The sequence below is a fragment of the Neodiprion lecontei genome, chromosome 3 (genome assembly GCF_021901455.1).
Source record: "Neodiprion lecontei isolate iyNeoLeco1 chromosome 3, iyNeoLeco1.1, whole genome shotgun sequence".
In the NCBI taxonomy this organism is placed as follows: domain Eukaryota; kingdom Metazoa; phylum Arthropoda; class Insecta; order Hymenoptera; family Diprionidae; genus Neodiprion; species Neodiprion lecontei.
Window position 1 is genome coordinate 28,694,517 of NC_060262.1, and position 17,260 is coordinate 28,711,776.

Below are 17,260 nucleotides of genomic sequence, written 5' to 3' on the forward strand. Positions count from 1 at the left end.
GAATAAGATTCGCACGAAAGGTCGAAAGTGGGACGTTCATTGATTCACGTGTGTTGAATACGTGTACTATGTAGTAAGTGTACAGTTCATCGCGTCGATTTCGGCAGAAGCGACACGTCTGCTTTCAAGTTTCAGGTGTCCGTTTATTATGGAAGGTGGAAGTATTGTTTGTTGAAAAGTATAAATACTAATCGTAGTATCCTACCGATCAACCCAACAGTAAGTCTGAATCTTTTTCTCTACAATAAACTATATGCTCACTTCCGCGAAATAATATCTATAGCGCAATATGTCAATGTTCACAGCTACTTGGAGGTTAAATCGCCTGACAATCTGCCATTAGCATATTTTTATTGCCTTCTTTTTCCGTATAATATTTTCTTTAAAAACTGTGATTTAAAAGAATGAAACCTCACTCTTCTGTCAGCTTGTAACTCCAAGGTATCCGTAATTTCCGTTTAATTCCATTTTCTCGTATTATTTTGTACTATACTAATTACAATATTTCATATAATATCAGAAGCCTTTCTGAAGAATTCAATCCATCCGAATTAATAATATTACATACTTGCGATATCAATGAAAGTAATGCACCATTTTTTCTTACAGGTCTAAGAATTATCAAAAATGCGGATCGTTCAATTGAAGAGAACCCGTTTTGTCAATATTTTGCTGGGTCTAATGTTGTTTGTGATAATTGTATATGCACTTTTTGTGTTTTCATCCGATGACCAGCCTAGCAATCTGAAAAACTACTGGGCTGCGGCATCTAAATCTCGACAGGTACACAGACAAGCTTATATACTCTCTACAATGCACTTGAAAATATTTCTCAGTCAAATGCAACTCAGATTATGAATTTTAAAATTTGAGTTTTGCCCAAATCATCTTATTCTACAGTTTAACGCGCACTAAAGATGTACAGAAATTGTTACATTTTATTTCAGTGTATATCATGCACGAAGATTATCTCATAAAAGCATTATAAAAAAGTACTATTATGTTCGAAAATGGAACAAATGTAGTTATTTTATCACCTACAAAGCCAATTTGCCACTTCATACTTTTTTTCAGTTACCAGTGATCAGTGATGACTTAGGAAACTTTGAGCCACGAAATGTAGTGGTGAGAATAGGCCCTGGTGAGGAGGGTAAGGCTCACATTTTGAGAGAAGATCAACAAAATGATGTACAGCAATCAGAGTCTGATTATGGCATGAACATGGTTTGTTCTGATGAAATTTCTTTGGATAGATCTGTTCACGACACCAGGCCAGCCGAGTAAGTAATTCAATTAGTTATTATAGCCTGAGCATCATTTTTATTTTAGAAATTTCAGTAATTGAGTAATAAAAATACGAAGGAAGAAGTGAAAGCCATACAATTGAGTTATACGATGAGAGGGGAGTGAGAACAGTAGGAACTAGTGTGATACGTAATAGTTGGAAGATCCTCTATAAAAGTTTCCTATGGTTAAAAAGTAAACACTGGATTTTTTATTAAATTTAGGTGCAAGCGTTGGAATTATGCAACTGATTTGCCAAAAACCAGCGTTATTATAGTATTTCACAATGAAGGATGGTCCGTCTTAATGCGTACCGTACACAGCGTGATAAATCGAACACCACCAGAGTTTTTGGAAGAGGTACTTTTGGTTGACGACTATTCTGACAAAGGTTTGGACAAAAACCGAATTTTTTTCCTACCAATGAATTTTTAAGTAAACATTAACAACTATACGCTTCTATGATTAATTCAAAGTTATCAAAAACTGGTAACAGCATAATTATTGTACCATCTTGGCTCCGTTGTGAAATTTCAGACAATTTGAAAGGCGATCTGGAGTCGTACGTCGAACGATGGGATGGTAAAGTACGTCTCATACGAAATCATGAGAGACAGGGCTTAATAAGAACGAGATCCAGGGGAGCCCGAGAGGCTACTGGTGAAGTGATTGTGTTTTTAGATGCCCATTGCGAGGTCAACACTAATTGGTTACCACCATTACTTGCACCAATATATGTGAACAGGTAGATAATAAGTTTTCATGAAAAATTCAGACATTTAATCTGTCGAAAATGTACTTCAAAGGAATGATCTAGTACCTAACTCATTGGACATTATAATCACCTGAAATTGTGGATTCCCGATTCGTGAGAATGTGTTTCCTAACATTTTTCTTCTGTAACTAGCAAGGTGATGACTGTTCCGGTGATCGATGGAATAGATCACAAGACTTTCGAATACAGGCCAGTCTATCAGGAGGGTCATTTGTATCGAGGTATCTTCGAGTGGGGAATGTTGTACAAAGAAAACGAGTTGCCCAGGAGAGAGGCGAAAACACGCTCGCATGATAGCATGCCCTATAAGTACGATTACAGTGCAAAATTACGATGCCAAATAAGTATTAGCTAAAACTCGTAATTCCTTTATTCGCAAATTTCAGGTCACCAACTCATGCCGGGGGCCTATTTGCTATCAACCGTGAATATTTTCTAAGTCTGGGTGGTTACGACGATGGCCTCTTGGTTTGGGGTGGTGAAAACTTCGAGCTTTCTTTCAAAATATGGCAATGTGGAGGCAGCATTGAATGGGTGCCTTGTTCTCACGTCGGGCATGTTTATCGGGGCTTCATGCCTTACACGTTTGGTAAACTGGCTCAAAAGAAGAAAGGCCCTCTGATCACGATTGTAAGCATTGCGTGTTTTGTGCATTATCTATGTCTATGCTATAAAATATGCTCACTTCGTAAGTGTACAAATGCTCATATTGTGTCTACGATTCATCTGATTCAAATAAAATGATTTTTGCAGAATTACAAACGGGTGATTGAAACTTGGTTTGATGAAAAGCACAAGGAGTTCTTCTATACAAGAGAACCCTTGGCAAGATTACTCGATCATGGAGATATCACAGAGCAGTTAGCTATGAAAGAAAGGCTACAGTGTAAAGACTTTCAGTGGTTCATGGATAACGTGGCCTACGATGTACTTGACAAATATCCAGAATTGCCGCCAAATGTTCATTGGGGAGAGGTAGATAAGATCATCGAATTACTGTTCAACTTTGCGACTGATTACTGGTACAGGAAATATTCGTCACTTGATTCAATTCTTGGTATATTTTAGCTTCGCAGTGTTGCCACTGCCTCGTGTCTGGATACCATGGGTCACCCTCCACCTAACCTGATGGGGACTTCTCACTGCCATGGGTTTGGCAATAATCAGGTAATCATTTTCTCATGGATTCATTACTTTCTATGGAGTGTTCTTTGTCTATTTCACTTGTTTCATGCCAACCAATAACAAAACTTTCAGCTCATAAGACTCAATGCCAAAGGGCAATTGGGTGTTGGAGAACGTTGCATAGAAGCTGATGGAGAGAGTGTAAAATTAGCGTTTTGTAGGCTTGGGACTGTCGATGGACCCTGGCAGTACGACGAGGTAAGTTTACAACAGTTTCAGTGTAACTTACCTGCATATATTGATTAATTAGATGGATATTTCCAGTTCTTCCAGTGTTGAACTGGAAGAGTTATGTTTCTTATTTCTTTACCATTTGACCACTGTTTTAAATCCAAAGTTTATGTCACAATCTAAACTTATTTTTCCCTTCAAAAAAATATGACCTCTTTCCTTTTCCTTGTAGAAAACAAAAACTCTTATGCACAGGGTGCATAAAAAGTGTATGGCATTACATCCCCAGACACAGCATTTATCTTTGATGCCCTGTGACGTTAATAATACTTATCAACAGTGGACCTTCCATCAAATGCATCCACGCTGGTGAGGTAGGTTTTCCTCATTGTCCTTGTGCACAGGAATGGAGTGGGTCCGAACGTTGTTGTCAAGTGTACCTCAAATCATTCCGTTCTATCGCAATCACAACCATTATTCAGAAAATATTTAGAATATGTTGTTATCAGACGATCAGAGTTCACAGAATTTTTCCTTTTCAGCAGCTTAATCAAATTCGCTTTTTTTGCAAGGACCTCTTTGGACAAACTACGTATATACGCGATCGAACAGTCAAAATTATTTGGTTCATACCTAGCTTAAATGATTACAGTGGACTGTGATCAACGCATTTGAAAAACGTGATTTCAATTTTCGTATGATATTCCCGTTTTTTCTCTTTTTTTTTTCTTTGACAAATCCATATAACCATCTAATATTCACGAACTTCGAGAATCAAACATCCTAATAAAATTTGATTTCAATCATAGAGAAATTGAAGGCAAACCACGAGGTCACGAAGTCATCTGTATTTAGATTTAGACAGTACGTGTTTATTTGCCAGTTAACTCGGAATTGATAATGAGGTTAAATCGATGAAAATTGTTCTAGATTTTTCAGATCCACATATTCAGATTTGGTACAATCTAGATAAAAAATAATTTTTCCTGATCATCGTTTCGTAAGTACTTAAGTGTGAAAGAATATGATGTACGCACACAGATTTATATATGTATTTGGCCTTGGGCATCTAGAATATTCGTTTCGTTTAATTATCATATTTATTGACTTGACGAGTCAGCAATTGTGGAAATTTCCTCAAATGACAATAATTGACTAATTCTATATATACTGCGTATATTCATATCCTATTTACAACGCATTTGTTTATACGCAAAAGCACGCATTTATACATTTATCTATAAGATGCACAAATGAATTTAGGGTTGATTAATTTTAATTCTTTACGATACACAAAGATTTTATCCTCCAGATCAGTTGTGGTATTTTGGAGGTTGAAAAACAAAACGTGATCATTCGGTAGCGGTAATAAATGCTTAAGGAAATAGGCGGTAGTACATTTCCATAGAAATTATTAGACTGTTGTAACGTGAGAGTGTTGAATATTTTATTAAAATGAAATCACATTTTTATTGAACATCGGGTAATTTTCCATCGATTCGTCTGTCTTCAGTTCCCAATATCCCGCTCAAATTTTGGCAGTTGAAATATTAAACGCTTGCGGTGGCAAGTGGTTCCAACTTATTACATACATTTTTCACTATTTATTTGACTAATTTACTTGATAGTAATATATTGCACTGGTGTGAACAGTATTACCACAATATGCATATGTCTTTGTCTGCTCGCTCCCAGGAGTTCATTGCATTCGTTCGACTTCTGCTAATCATCTCATAACATTGCCAAGTTTTGGCAAAATTTTCCATATTCTGTATCGGTCCCAGTATGCGATATTTGTGGGGTGCGTGTTTGTCGCTATGTTCTGTTGCACCTGTGTGGCACCAAATCTGTAAAAAATATTGTGAGAATCAAAATCTATCGTGGCATTGTCTCTGAAAACTAATTTCAAATACTCGGAATAACATTTTACTGTGTCTAGAACTCAATCTTTAATTTCATGCAGTCTCAGCAATAACATTTTTTGAAAATGCGGAATATCACTAAATGTGGTAAGTTCAATTTAAGGGACGATTTCGTGGTTGACGTGTATATCTCCAAATATCTTAGTCTACGTATCTCAAACGCCAAAATGGAAAGTCCATTTTATACGCAAATCTGAACAAAAATGCTCCAATGCATTTTCATTTGATGCAAAAATAAAGGAATGGCATTGATTCTGTGAAATCGCAATAGTAAATTCGTAGAATTTGTGCAATTTCTTTGTTCTGTCAAATGAAAACATGTTGAAGTGTTTTTGCTCAGAATTGCGTATATTTTCGGGTTTGAGATATGTGGACTTCGATATTTGAAGATATATACGTCAACGACGAAATCGAGCAGGGCATCCCCGGAATATTGAATTATTAAAGATTTCAAACCTAGACCTAACTTTCAAATCACACAAATTAATCAAGTTTTTTTCAGGCTTAAAGGAGGAACATTAAGTTTTTCATCAGTTATTACCGAAGCAAATGCCAAGTAGAAATATTTGTCTGACATAAAATTGTTGAATCTGCTCCAATGATATAAAGCCAGTAGTTTGTTTCTCTCTTTTGTAAATGCTCTAAAGGCCGCTCTCAATCCAACATTGTCGGCAATATTTTCGGATAACGTGTACTTGCCGTCTATCTATTGATGAGACAATGACTTCTGTACCAAGTTAAGTTTAATTTAATTTAAATAATGAAATGGTAAAATCTTTACAGTTGCTTTAGAATCTCCCGAAATGTACTGGTTATATTGTTTGATGAAGCATTTTATTTTTGTCGCGTATACTTGTTCAGTTGACTGGGACCACCAGCCTTTCAATGAGCCTTCAGCATCCAATAATCGTCCTGAATACATGAACAATCGATTAACTTCTCGCGAAGGGTATGTAGTTACATATTTTATTCAAAATAAACGTGTTCTACGGTCGTTAAAATTACCTTGGCTGTCGAACGCGTGTGTAAGTTCGTGTGCCATTACTGAACCGATACGAGCGTAGTCGAAAAAACTGACGAATTATTTTAAAATAAAATAACGTGTAAGTAGTTGAATTTATAACGGATTATAATTAATTGATTACGTTCTTAAGATACCTTCCACTATTGCCAGAGAAGAATGGTTCTGCCATTGTGCTGATGGGAAATACTGTTTTAACAAAGAATAGACACCAATGAAGGACAAAGTGGGATCACGAAGAAACGTAATTGTTGAATTACGACATGTAGTACGTACGTATTCTATTATTTATTCCGTTGTAATAAGCGTTGACGATTAGTGGTGATTGCGTCCATCTGGAATGGTCGATTAATTAGGCTCAAATACTGAGATTATTAAGTTTTTCTTACTCTTATTTGTAATGTGATTTTATTGATCCTATTATACACACGAATTTCTATTTCGGTAGGTTCGTAACTCCGCGAAATTTTTCCATTGACTGAAACTTCGAAGTCTATTCATATTTCCAAAATGGTCGTACCTGTAAATTTTCAGCTAAAACGAATTTTCATTATTTGATTTTTTTGAAACCATGCAATCGTCATTCACGATAGATTTCTAACTTCTTGATTCTAGATCATATACCTTTCTGTAATACTGATCCACTTGTGATTCAGTTTTTAAATAATCCGGGCTTCCAGTTAGTATCAGTATGCTATTCAATTTGTAGATTGCATAATTTTTGGTAAAGTCGTCCATCCATTCTGCCTCATCTATCAATTCTTCCAAAGCGTCTCTCAACTTTTCCATCATTTCCTGCGCCCTTTTGATTCTTTCTTCGCTAACATATTTTTCTCGGTATTTTTGTGCGACGGTGAAGCTCAGTCCGATTTTCGGAAAATCTAAAACCTTCAGCATTCAACAGTTGACCAGATGTTTGAAATTTAAAAAAATATAAATTCTTTAAAATTAGTTCGGCACTGTTGAGTACCCCATCAGTTCAAACAAACTAAAATTGTACTAAGAAATGAGACGCACAATCGATGGTCGAATGCAGCGAAAATAAAACATTGATTTATCACGAAATTAGACCTTGTGGAGACAATACTTCCATGTTGGATAACCTGGAGGCACGTATCCGCGATTTATGTAGAAATCCATTGAAATATTGTACATTTCTGATGACAATTCAGGTGCCATAAAAGTGACCATCCGACTATAGACGAAATCATCTGGAAATTATTCGTAATTTCTTTTACTCCGATATTAAAATTATACCAGGAATATTCCTTTATTGTTACTCTATTTTACTATAGTAACTTCGAGGAAGAGATTCGCGATGCGACCTCGAGGCTGGTCGCATATTTTTATTTCGTTGTACTTACTCAACAGCTCCTTTCCCGTTTCGTGCGCGTATATTAACAAGTTACGCAACAGACTTCGATTCGTGATAAAAATCTGCGTGTCATTGTTCACTTTGACCCTAGACTTTTTGAAGGCGATCTGTAGATACGTTCTCCAATTAATCTGTATGATTGGGGAAAAAAAACACTACGAATAAAAAATTTATGACAGTTTTGACAACTTATCAAAGCTGGATTATCATTGTGTTCGATCACGAAGATGGAAGAAAAATAATCGAAAATAAACAAATACAGATTCTCATCCGCTCACCGTGTCGGTAAATTGATCCAGTACTTCGTCTGTCCAAGCTTGTAATTTTGCCAACGTCGTACTTCCTACGTTAGGAATATTAGTCTTCGCGGTATCTCTGCCGTAATTTAATTCCTAAGACAAAACCCCAGGGATATTTTTATTATTCAATAATTCTGATTGCTTTAATCGAAAAGGATCTGATCAATCAGAAAGAGGTATTTTGAATACGGTACCTTTGGATCCGCCAAGACGTTCATGAATTCGTTGATACTTCTCGCTTTCGCGCTGATTTCATAATCGCTGATGTCACTTTCAGTAAAATCCCGCAATATGATCATAATTTTTGACAAATATTCGATAAAGGTAGAGTCGGTTCTACTAGAAAAATCATTGTCCAAAATCCGTACTGGTTGTCGCAGCAATGCAGTAGGTAATGTCAAATCATCGTGCTCGATCTAGATGGGTAATATGTTTTCACTTGTGCCGCAACAAGGGGAACTTCGGTTATTCTGAAGTATTTCTCTTATACGGTACGAAATGCTTATTGTTGTACAAAATGCACTTGAAACTTGAAATTTGATTTAAAAAAGGCGACGCAGAATTATGCTCTTATACATACATATATCGAAGTTTTCGTTGCATTCCACATATCAGTTCGAACTGTTAGTTTGAAAAAAAATTGCACGCCATAATTAGCAACGAATCTAGCCATTCTTTGCCAATCGGCCGAAGTTATTTTAGACATCGTACTCTCCTCATTTTTTTTAGGCCAAATTTCTTCCAATACTTTTAACATTGGTGAAATTCCTCTCCTATCACGAGTTTTTGTATCTATACAAGCTGCGTACATGTCCTGGGCTTTTACAAAAGACTTTGAATCTCCCACAGATCTTTCGTTCTCCAATAATTCTGTGGATAAATATGCATAAAGTTTGATTTTTTTTTAATTCCATATGTCCAAAACCATAAATAAATTATTTTACGTTTAGCATCTCCAATTTTAATTTGTCATTCAAACAAAAATGTACCTTTCAATCGTTCATCGACTTCTCTTTGCAATCTGATAAACCCGTCCCAAATACTATACCCCTCGGGGACAGGATGTACATTTTGAAAATTTCCACAAGCAAAAGTGTAAAAATCATCACAGGGATTCTTTGAATAATCCACGTATGGAAAAAGATTATCCATCCGTATCAGAAAGGGCAATTGAATGAAAATGGTCACGACGATCAACCTTGAAACGCGTAAAGAAGACGAATAATGATTAGTTTTTTTACAGACCATGTTGATAACGTTGGAATAATCACAGAATCTGATGATGTTGCGTAGAAAGAAATAGAAAATCGAATTAGGATCTATAAGTACCTCATGGTGTGCAAATTTGTGGCTGACAATGAATGTGTATTATTCGTATTCCTGCACTGCTCTACTGAAGAGCACTAAAACATTTTTTCCAGTGAATCCCTTCCACAAACCCGCAATTTGCGACCAAACATCGTCAATGTTATGAAAATACGCGGAATGTATCTAAATGTGCATTTTCTTATCGCGCCCAAGTATAACTGGATTTACAAATGAACAATACATAGAGCTCGAAACTGATTTTCATGTCACATTCACACGACTCTATAGAAGTGGTGGTCCATATCTAATCGCTGAAATTGTTACGTTCAAAGAACGGAAGCGACAGAGTGATACGCGTCTACTCCCGCTGATTCGTCTCGTACTGTTTAAATGGAATCGTAATTATGCTTCTTAATAATCTAACGTGTATAAAAGTAATATGTAAAAATTCTGGAGTAATTACTACTGCCCATTATGATAACAAAATAATTTTTCAATTGAATACATTCTTTTGGTACCACAAATATTAGAAATTTTTTGTTTTCTGCATGCTACGACTTAGGTGGGAATGAAACGGTAGATGTATGTAGTCCGAAATATTTTTAAATTCATTTTATTATATAATCTCATATGAATACAAGAAGTGCATAAGAGTGAAGCATTTAACGTAGCTTTAGTTGGAATAAGAGAATCGACTCCAAGACGTAGATCCTCAGTAATATGTCGAACGTCAACGTATCGATATCGATTAATAATGAATTGTGTAAAGCGTTATTCTCGGGAAAAGCCAATGCAATGGTATGGTAAAATCTGTAATTAGAAGAGAAAGAAACAACCAAAGTCTTTTTTCTCCAGATTCAAACGAACGAATAAAAAGTTACTTTACGAGCATTGTGATACATTGCACTTACAATGCTGATGAACATATCGCGCAATCATGTTAAGGCTAACAGTTTACTGCATGGTATTAATGATATCGTCGATCTTCAATATACTACGGACAGTCTCCGAAGCCAAGGTAATGGCGCTGGTCGAAACAAGAAGAGGTTGAACGACGTTTTCTTCCCAAATATTCGTTATTGCGCCCTTGCGAACATTAATTCCTGCCAATGTTTCACCCTGAGCATGCCTGTTGCGAAGCTCAGTGACAGTGGCGATTGAGTTAAGACCTGCGTTCTCTGCTAAGGTTGACGGAATCACCTAAAATATAGAAAGATGAAAATAGTATTATTAAAAAATTTGATGTACTTTTATCAGAGTCTGTCAAGTACTGTATTGGCCCGAGTATAAGTCAAGGTTTTTAATAACCGACTTTACCCTCAAAAATTGTACTCGACTTATATTCGGAACTTTTTAGGGGATTGCACGATCAATAGGAAACTCCCTCATCGTCCGATAATCGTAATATTTTAGCAATGCAATGCATATTCGTACACTGCGCGTGCGCGCCTAATCTCGAAGATCAAAACTTCAACTTCAAATTTTTCAAAGCATTAGTCTGAAGTGGGGATAAACAAATTGTTAATTATACTTTTCGTGCGTACAATAAAGCTGCTAATTGAAATATACCTGAAGAAATGGCTAATTTTGTTTGACTCAAGTTCAATTTATTTTATGCATTTAAAAAAAACTGCATTATAAATAAATATCCACCTGTGATACTAGGTAATTTTCTTCTGAAATTCAAATTATATTCGGTTCCAAAATAAAAAACTTTGTAAATTAGGGGTCGACTTATATTCGAATCAATAGAATTATTTCAACAAACCTCAAGGGCGTTAGCAAACGCTCTGAAGCAGTAGGCGTCTGTCCCACCGATCGTCTGGGCATAAGCAGCAAGTTTGAGAGCTAATTCAGTTTCCGGTGCTCCGCCACCTGCAAGGAGTGCTTGCTGTTTGACCAGGCAACGAACTACGCACAATGCGTCATGCAGAGATCGAGCAGCCTCTTCCAGCACCAGTTTATTGCTGCCTCTAACTAATACGGTAACTGTACGACCTGGATTTTGGATTCCACTAATCTGAAATAAAACCACGCAACATGTAAGCACGTAATTTTTAGCAAGTATTTACTATCAGAAATTTAAATTAACTTTTGTAAACAGGTTTCACAAGGAAGTCTTGACCAGAAAGCTTACCTTGACAAATTTCGAACTTCCAGTTTGAATTTCTTCGCAAGTATCTGCACTCACTAGGTTCTCAGGTGTAAAATGATCAAGCGAGGCGATTGGCCTGCAGCCCAACGTCTTACAAACGTAAGGAATGTCCTCTCGTTCGACATCTTTTATAACCATTACTTTGATCTTGTCGAGGAAATGGATGGCAAGATCGCTTATAGCATCTCGAAGAATCGACTTTTGCACAAGAAGTACGTTGCAACCGCTCTTTTTTATTTGCTTAACAATATTCAAGATATATGCACGCTCTTCTTTCAGCACACGGTCCATTGCAGAGTAATCTGATACAATAACGTTGTGGTCCATCTGTAAATTATTATTCAATTTGTTCACTCTTATTTAAATAGTCGAACTGTAACAGATTTAGACGGAGTTAGTCATCATTTAATAGTAATTACAGAGTGTAATAATTAAACTCCTTAGCTGATGTGACTTACGTCGGTCTTTGGTGGTGAAATGCAGAACTGAATTAGACCGATCCTAGCTTTATCGATTCGCTTTGGCCCATTGACGTTACATGATTTTTGCGTGAACACTAATCCCTGAATGAGTTCCGTGTCCTCAGTTGTACCACCGAGTTTTTTGATGACTTTGATGTCCTATCAACATAGTTCAGGAAACTTAGCACCCTGTTATATAAATCCAACAAAGATCCAATTAAGATGTGTATAAAAATGAATTACTTACTTTCAAATCGACAGCAGCTTCCATTCCTGGTTCGGTAATTTTTAGAACTGCTGTTACAGCCAATGGCGCGAGATAACTTGATTGTTGAGAAACTACCTAAAAATTCGAAACAAGATACAGTATATATAAAACTTGCAAGAATCTTATTACTTGTAATTGATGTCAGCATAATGAAGTGAATTTCGAAACTACCTTCGAGTTCAAAGAGGTTGCAGCACTTTTGATCAATGCCACACGGTCAGTTAATTCTATAGGGTGAGAAATTTCCTTTAAAATTTCAACTGCTTTCAAAGCTGCCTTTTGGAAAGCATCGCTTATCGAAGTTGGATGAATTCCTTTATGCAATAGTCGTTCAGCAGCCTCTAGTAGTGCACCAGCAATTATTACGACGCTCGTAGTGCCGTCCCCAGCTTCGGTATCCTGAGCCCTGGACAATTCTACCAACTGAAGGAGGAAAAAAAAATTCAAATCATTGCTCATGCTGTGTCTTTCACCAACAGAAAGGTATTTTAGGAAATTCATTCAACTAACCATTTTGGCTGCAGGATGTACCACATTCATTTGTTTTAAAATCGTTGCACCATCATTGGTAATTGTGACTTCACCGTTACCAGCTTGGATCTGTAACACAAAATTTCATGCAATAATTACCAACTAATTTTTATTCTTGCTTTATTGGATAATTTTGTTTATTCTTTTTACTTTTTGTCGTTACTTTACACATACCATTTTGTCCATACCACGTGGACCCAGACTCGTGCGGATGGCATCACTCACAGCTGAAGCATCATAACATAGTTATAATTAGTTCAACAGGCACATAATTCGAACATAATATTTTTGAAGGCATGATACAGTTTGATTGTATATTTTCATAGCCAGATATTATTAATGACTAACGAGTTCTTTCGATAAACTTGAAATCTTTCAGTATAGTAGAAATACTATTCGCAATCACAAAAGTGTTGATCAAATCGATAGTTTATTTGCACTGATAACTTAAAAATTCATAACTTTAGCAACAAGGATGATTGGACCTAGTTAATAAATCATTTGATAACTTTCAGAAATCAAGTTATGTACAAAAAAAATCCAGAGCTATGTCAACCAAATATTTTAATCATTAGGTTTAATTTCAAGAACAGGAGAAAGCGATTATTTAATTTGAAGTTGACATAATTTAAAAAATTTGAAAAACAATATTAGAACGAATACAAATTAATTTCTCACGCATAAACAATGAAGAATCTTTTTAGCAATCTTGTTCTAATAAAAATTTTCTATGTGAATTCATTCCTACAATAATGACAAAAAAACTTGGCCATTGAAGAACCAATATATATTGTTGAAACTTCAAAAATATGATCCAAAATTAAATAAATGCATTCACACGTTATACCTTCTTACAGTAATTTTACGTAAAGATGACACAAAAATGAGATGACGTTTATCAATACAAGTTTTTTGATACGGTGTAATTCGATTAAATCGGTGATGAGACAAAAAAAAAGGCATATTTTCTTAATTAAGCGGAACGGGCGTGTGTTATTTTGTAGGTTAGGTTAAATTAGATTCAAGATTTGCGGAAAAAGTAAGACGAAGGACAATTTGGAAAAATGTTAATACGAAATGTCTAGGATTTAAATTTAAAACCGATGAAATTTTTTTCAAATCCCATCATCTTACAGATACTGTGAAATGATTATCTGAAACGGAGTGTGGTTGAAGAGGCTGTAAAGTCACGCGTGGGCTCCGCGACTTATGTCCATAAATGGTGATGTCATGATGAAGAGATCAGTTTATGGGAATTTGGATATTAGTGATTGATATTCTTTCTGTTTATTTGAGCACTAGAAAATATAATTTTTGACACACCTTTAGCCGCGTTGATGTTGCTGGCACGAATATCGGCTGGTTTGCTTTTATCTTTATAAGCCTGACCAAGGGCGCGTCGCCCGTCGCCGGCAGCCGTGATTCCGGTCATTTTTATGCTTTATTCGAAGTTAATTTTTGAAATTAAAGATTTTATGATCACTGCGAGACAGCTACAGACGTAAATCGAAGCCACGCTAAGTCCGTATTTATAGGGCGAATACTGTACTTCAGTAATAAATAACTTTTAAGTGGGACGAAGAATACTTTCAGAAACACGAGGGACGTACTACGAGAAGGTTCTGTTTCCAACAATGAAAATTTTTCCGTGGCCTCATGCAGCGGACTCGGAGATGAATTTTGGAACAGCAATTGCAGTTTGTCAGGGTACCAGTAGAGAGCGGTGCATGACGAACGATAAAGAAATTGTTTAAAAATTCATTCGTACCTTACAGTTTCTGCCATTAGATGACTCTGGTGATGCCGACCACATAGAACGCGCGAACATTGAAACGAGACTGCAATAATCATGTTCGTTCGGATTTTAAGAATTTACAAATATCATAAGTCAGCTCTGTTAAAATATGCCTTCTATGATATTGAAATGGAAACTTTGTATTGCGTATATTGGAAACGTCTAATCGAAATTGATAGAAAGTGTTTAATGTAAATTTAACGATCATGAGACCTGTACCAAATACCAGAAAGTCGTTACAATAATAAAAAAAAAAACTACGTCCTGGCTCTGGAGCCATAGGGTAGCCATAATTTCTTCAAACTATTAGTTGAAAATTATGCAACACCTGACACAGGCGCGCTAGATTCGTACTGAAGTAGCTTCTGAAATTCATGCTCGACCCTGATATTTATCATTTAAATTGATCATCGTTGCAACAAATGTGCCAGATGTTATACTCGTTTTCATTCCGATCACAAATGATTTATTATACGCCTGAATGACACAAGGACACTGATCCCGAGCTTTAATCTTGCACGCTGTGCGAGAGATGAACGCCCAATTTTATATTTGCTCACCGCTGTTGCTCGATTACAATCTTGTCATGTATCGTTGCCCAGATGTTGCGTCAAGGATAAAGCACTGACATAACGTGACCAATTTTTTTTTTACTCACAAATACACGGAATACTTGCTCACAAGCGAATCATTTATCTGTGCGTACAGGATACTAAATTTAACGCCACTCGAGATTACCCTCCTCTACAAACTTTTGAGGACTGATTAGAATTTCTATTCTCCGTTTTTAATAGGATAAAATTTAAGTTACTTCAGAAAGATATAGGTAATAATTGCGCTTACGATTCGGATCAATGATTTGTTGGTGGAATGTATTAATCGCTTTGAATTCTTTTTTATTATTTTTTTTTTGTGTTGACAGGTGGACGAAAAATCTTTTACTACAACCGAGCAGAAATGTCCCGTATTCAATTTGTCGGAAACTAGCCGATGTGAAGTGAACTGGGCAAATTTACACATATAATCAGCAATAATGATTTTTACGTCTGTAGAAATTGTTAATTACTCGTTGAAAAGCGTATCTGGGTAGCTTGTTGCGTTCCATACATGGAGTGTGACTTGACTGTATATCGACGACGAATCAGGGAATCAAATCAGGTTTCACTGTAAAGAACCTGCATTGGTAATCCACTACCGAGTAATCCAAGTAACATAATCAATTTTCAAAGCACGTTCAATTGACCTTCAGATTGCTATCATCAAAGTATGGAGGATCGAAATGCCCCAAGAAGGAAATTGAAAGATCCGGCTGCGCCACAGCTGATTCCGGATGCGGGGGGCAAACAAGAGCGAGTCTTCAGCCAGTGAATGTGAGCAGTGCCTGCATGAATCAACGAAGCCAAGATACAACAAAAGGTGGATTTGTCGTTATCTGACAATTAAGGGCCGAATATTGAACAATTTATGTTGCGCTCAGGAATGCAATTTCTGTTTGTAATGCTGATCCATGACGCGTGATTTAGAATTATTATTGCTCAGCGGTATAGATAATGGTTGCGTAGATCGCGTCACGCGACATACATAGCTAATTGTGTATGCAATGAGAATCCAAGGACTCTGGCGAGGAAAAACCATTAAAAATAATGTGTGCACTCGGTTTTGTACCACATACAGTGCGATTGGACTCCAAGGAATTATTTTAGAACGTACTATCTGCTTTTCTTCATATGCGTACTATCCTGCAGTTAGAAGGTAGTGTTTTGATCCTTTAACAATAGTATAATAAGCATCAAAGGTTAGGCAAGTAACACGGTTTTTGAGTTTTCACAAATCTCAATATATGTATATTACAACTGGTACAACAAAGTATAAACGTAATGCGATATTTAAAAATGCCAACAGTATTTACGTGTGAAGTTTTCGATCAGCAAACAGCTTTTGGTGATTCGGTACGAAAATTCATTATCTTCTGGTACAGAAAGTCAAAATAAATTCAGAATATGTGGATATGCAGTTTTTTTTTTTTTTTAGAATAAGGAAAACTGTCGCAAGAGGAAATGAATTGAATACGTTGAGAATCAAAAATGGAATACCAAAGTACACCGTGTGATTTAACAATCGGCTCGATTCGTGTTACGAGCATTAATGCAAGCCGCTTTAAGGAAAGATACTCACGTACCCTTCTGAAATAACTTAACGTTTTTCAGTTTCACATCATGCATCGCATCGGCTGGAACTTGTTTGACTTCACATGTAAATTCTTATCTTTTATCAAGCACGTTAAATCAATTCTGACTTACAACCTTAATGCGTACATAGGTATAATACGAGTCGTAAACTACGATGAAAGATGCCAGGAATATGCCATTGAACATCGTAATTCTTAATCTCACGTAGCGCAATAGAAATGAGTTATATAAGTATTAACTTGAAGAAAATCGGAATATATTTGTTTGTTTGCCATTTAAAATTCCGATGCCAATGAATCTTCGCAAGTTTTTTTGGAGCATCGTCAACGAACGATTCAGCCTAGTTCCTGGCGCGGTAGCCTGGTTCGTGTTCCATAAAATGTTAACATCTGCGAAAACAAATGATTTCAATTCATCACAGTAGGTATAGGTATAACATACGCAATACTCATGAATTGTGGCTCCGCAGAACGTTTTCCGGTAACCATTATATTGCGATCAAGCTAAAGAATTCTAGTCAA

At 36.2% G+C, this 17,260-nt stretch overlaps 3 protein-coding genes and 1 long non-coding RNA gene across 13 annotated transcripts; 2 read left to right on the top strand and 2 right to left on the bottom strand.

Annotated features, from left to right (window-relative positions):
• The first annotated feature begins 70 nt into the window (after positions 1-70).
• LOC107216633 (N-acetylgalactosaminyltransferase 7) lies at positions 71-10,133 on the top strand. 5 transcript variants are annotated; one of them, XR_006903449.1, is made up of 13 exons: positions 71-219; positions 610-783; positions 1,075-1,280; positions 1,509-1,675; positions 1,822-2,029; positions 2,192-2,368; positions 2,446-2,689; positions 2,813-3,034; positions 3,128-3,226; positions 3,317-3,442; positions 3,648-3,789; positions 5,840-6,286; positions 6,492-10,133. XR_006903449.1 is itself a non-coding variant. In XM_046734934.1 (12 exons), the coding sequence occupies exons 2-11, from the start codon at positions 628-630 to the stop codon at positions 3,786-3,788; spliced, it is 1,746 nt and encodes a 581-aa protein (XP_046590890.1). In that variant the 5' UTR covers positions 71-219; positions 610-627; the 3' UTR covers position 3,789; positions 6,492-10,133. The 5 variants fall into 5 exon arrangements, 3 of the variants coding, with proteins under 3 accessions (XP_046590890.1, XP_046590889.1, XP_015509368.1); XR_006903450.1 differs by having other exon boundaries at positions 6,199-6,286; XM_046734934.1 differs by lacking the exon at positions 5,840-6,286.
• On the bottom strand, positions 4,841-9,490 carry LOC107216637 (endothelin-converting enzyme 1-like). 5 transcript variants are annotated; one of them, XM_046734927.1, is made up of 15 exons: positions 9,362-9,490; positions 9,022-9,230; positions 8,613-8,902; positions 8,227-8,448; positions 8,012-8,125; positions 7,723-7,864; positions 7,430-7,569; positions 6,983-7,246; positions 6,789-6,892; positions 6,635-6,693; positions 6,496-6,547; positions 6,343-6,410; positions 6,119-6,249; positions 5,879-6,043; positions 4,841-5,262 (listed from the first exon to the last, which is right to left on the bottom strand). In XM_046734927.1, exons 1-15 carry the CDS (start codon positions 9,364-9,366, stop codon positions 5,071-5,073), a joined length of 2,157 nt encoding a protein of 718 aa, XP_046590883.1. In that variant the 5' UTR covers positions 9,367-9,490; the 3' UTR covers positions 4,841-5,070. The 5 variants fall into 5 exon arrangements, with proteins under 5 accessions (XP_046590883.1, XP_046590884.1, XP_015509373.2 ...); XM_046734928.1 differs by lacking the exon at positions 9,362-9,490 and having other exon boundaries at positions 6,879-6,892; positions 9,022-9,280; XM_015653887.2 differs by lacking the exon at positions 9,362-9,490 and having other exon boundaries at positions 9,022-9,280.
• On the bottom strand, positions 9,938-14,398 carry LOC107216635 (T-complex protein 1 subunit delta). Of its 2 annotated transcripts, XM_015653885.2 has the most exons (10): positions 14,079-14,398; positions 12,930-12,982; positions 12,735-12,824; positions 12,396-12,647; positions 12,204-12,299; positions 11,954-12,115; positions 11,478-11,822; positions 11,109-11,360; positions 10,252-10,540; positions 9,938-10,150 (listed from the first exon to the last, which is right to left on the bottom strand). In XM_015653885.2, the coding sequence occupies exons 1-9, from the start codon at positions 14,185-14,187 to the stop codon at positions 10,295-10,297; spliced, it is 1,605 nt and encodes a 534-aa protein (XP_015509371.1). In that variant the 5' UTR covers positions 14,188-14,398; the 3' UTR covers positions 9,938-10,150; positions 10,252-10,294. The 2 variants fall into 2 exon arrangements, with proteins under 2 accessions (XP_015509371.1, XP_015509370.1); XM_015653884.2 differs by having other exon boundaries at positions 9,938-10,540.
• On the top strand, positions 12,580-15,935 carry LOC124293583. The gene is made up of 3 exons (XR_006903453.1): positions 12,580-12,707; positions 15,473-15,716; positions 15,800-15,935. It is a non-coding gene; the product is annotated as an uncharacterized LOC124293583 (long non-coding RNA).
• The last annotated feature ends 1,325 nt before the right edge of the window (positions 15,936-17,260 follow it).

What these genes read in the sequence shown, in the direction of transcription:
- LOC107216633 (XM_046734934.1), top strand. Translation starts at nt 628, where the DNA reads ATGCGGATCGTTCAATTGAAGAGAACCCGTTTTGTCAATATTTTGCTG. An exon ending in CACGACACCAGGCCAGCCGA is followed by an intron (nt 1,281 to 1,508) that starts GTAAGTAATTCA and finishes TATTAAATTTAG; the next exon opens with GTGCAAGCGTTGGAATTATG. An exon ending in ATGGGTTTGGCAATAATCAG is followed by an intron (nt 3,227 to 3,316) that starts GTAATCATTTTC and finishes CAAAACTTTCAG; the next exon opens with CTCATAAGACTCAATGCCAA.
- LOC107216637 (XM_015653887.2), bottom strand. Translation starts at nt 9,280, where the DNA reads ATGGTCTGTAAAAAAACTAATCATTATTCGTCTTCTTTACGCGTTTCA. An exon ending in AACGGGAAAGGAGCTGTTGA is followed by an intron (nt 7,570 to 7,722) that starts GTAAGTACAACG and finishes AATAATTTCCAG; the next exon opens with ATGATTTCGTCTATAGTCGG. An exon ending in GGAAGTATTGTCTCCACAAG is followed by an intron (nt 7,247 to 7,429) that starts GTCTAATTTCGT and finishes TGAATGCTGAAG; the next exon opens with GTTTTAGATTTTCCGAAAAT.
- LOC107216635 (XM_015653885.2), bottom strand. Translation starts at nt 14,187, where the DNA reads ATGACCGGAATCACGGCTGCCGGCGACGGGCGACGCGCCCTTGGTCAG. An exon ending in CAACATCAACGCGGCTAAAG is followed by an intron (nt 12,983 to 14,078) that starts GTGTGTCAAAAA and finishes ATGATGCTTCAG; the next exon opens with CTGTGAGTGATGCCATCCGC. An exon ending in TACATCCTGCAGCCAAAATG is followed by an intron (nt 12,648 to 12,734) that starts GTTAGTTGAATG and finishes TTCCTCCTTCAG; the next exon opens with TTGGTAGAATTGTCCAGGGC.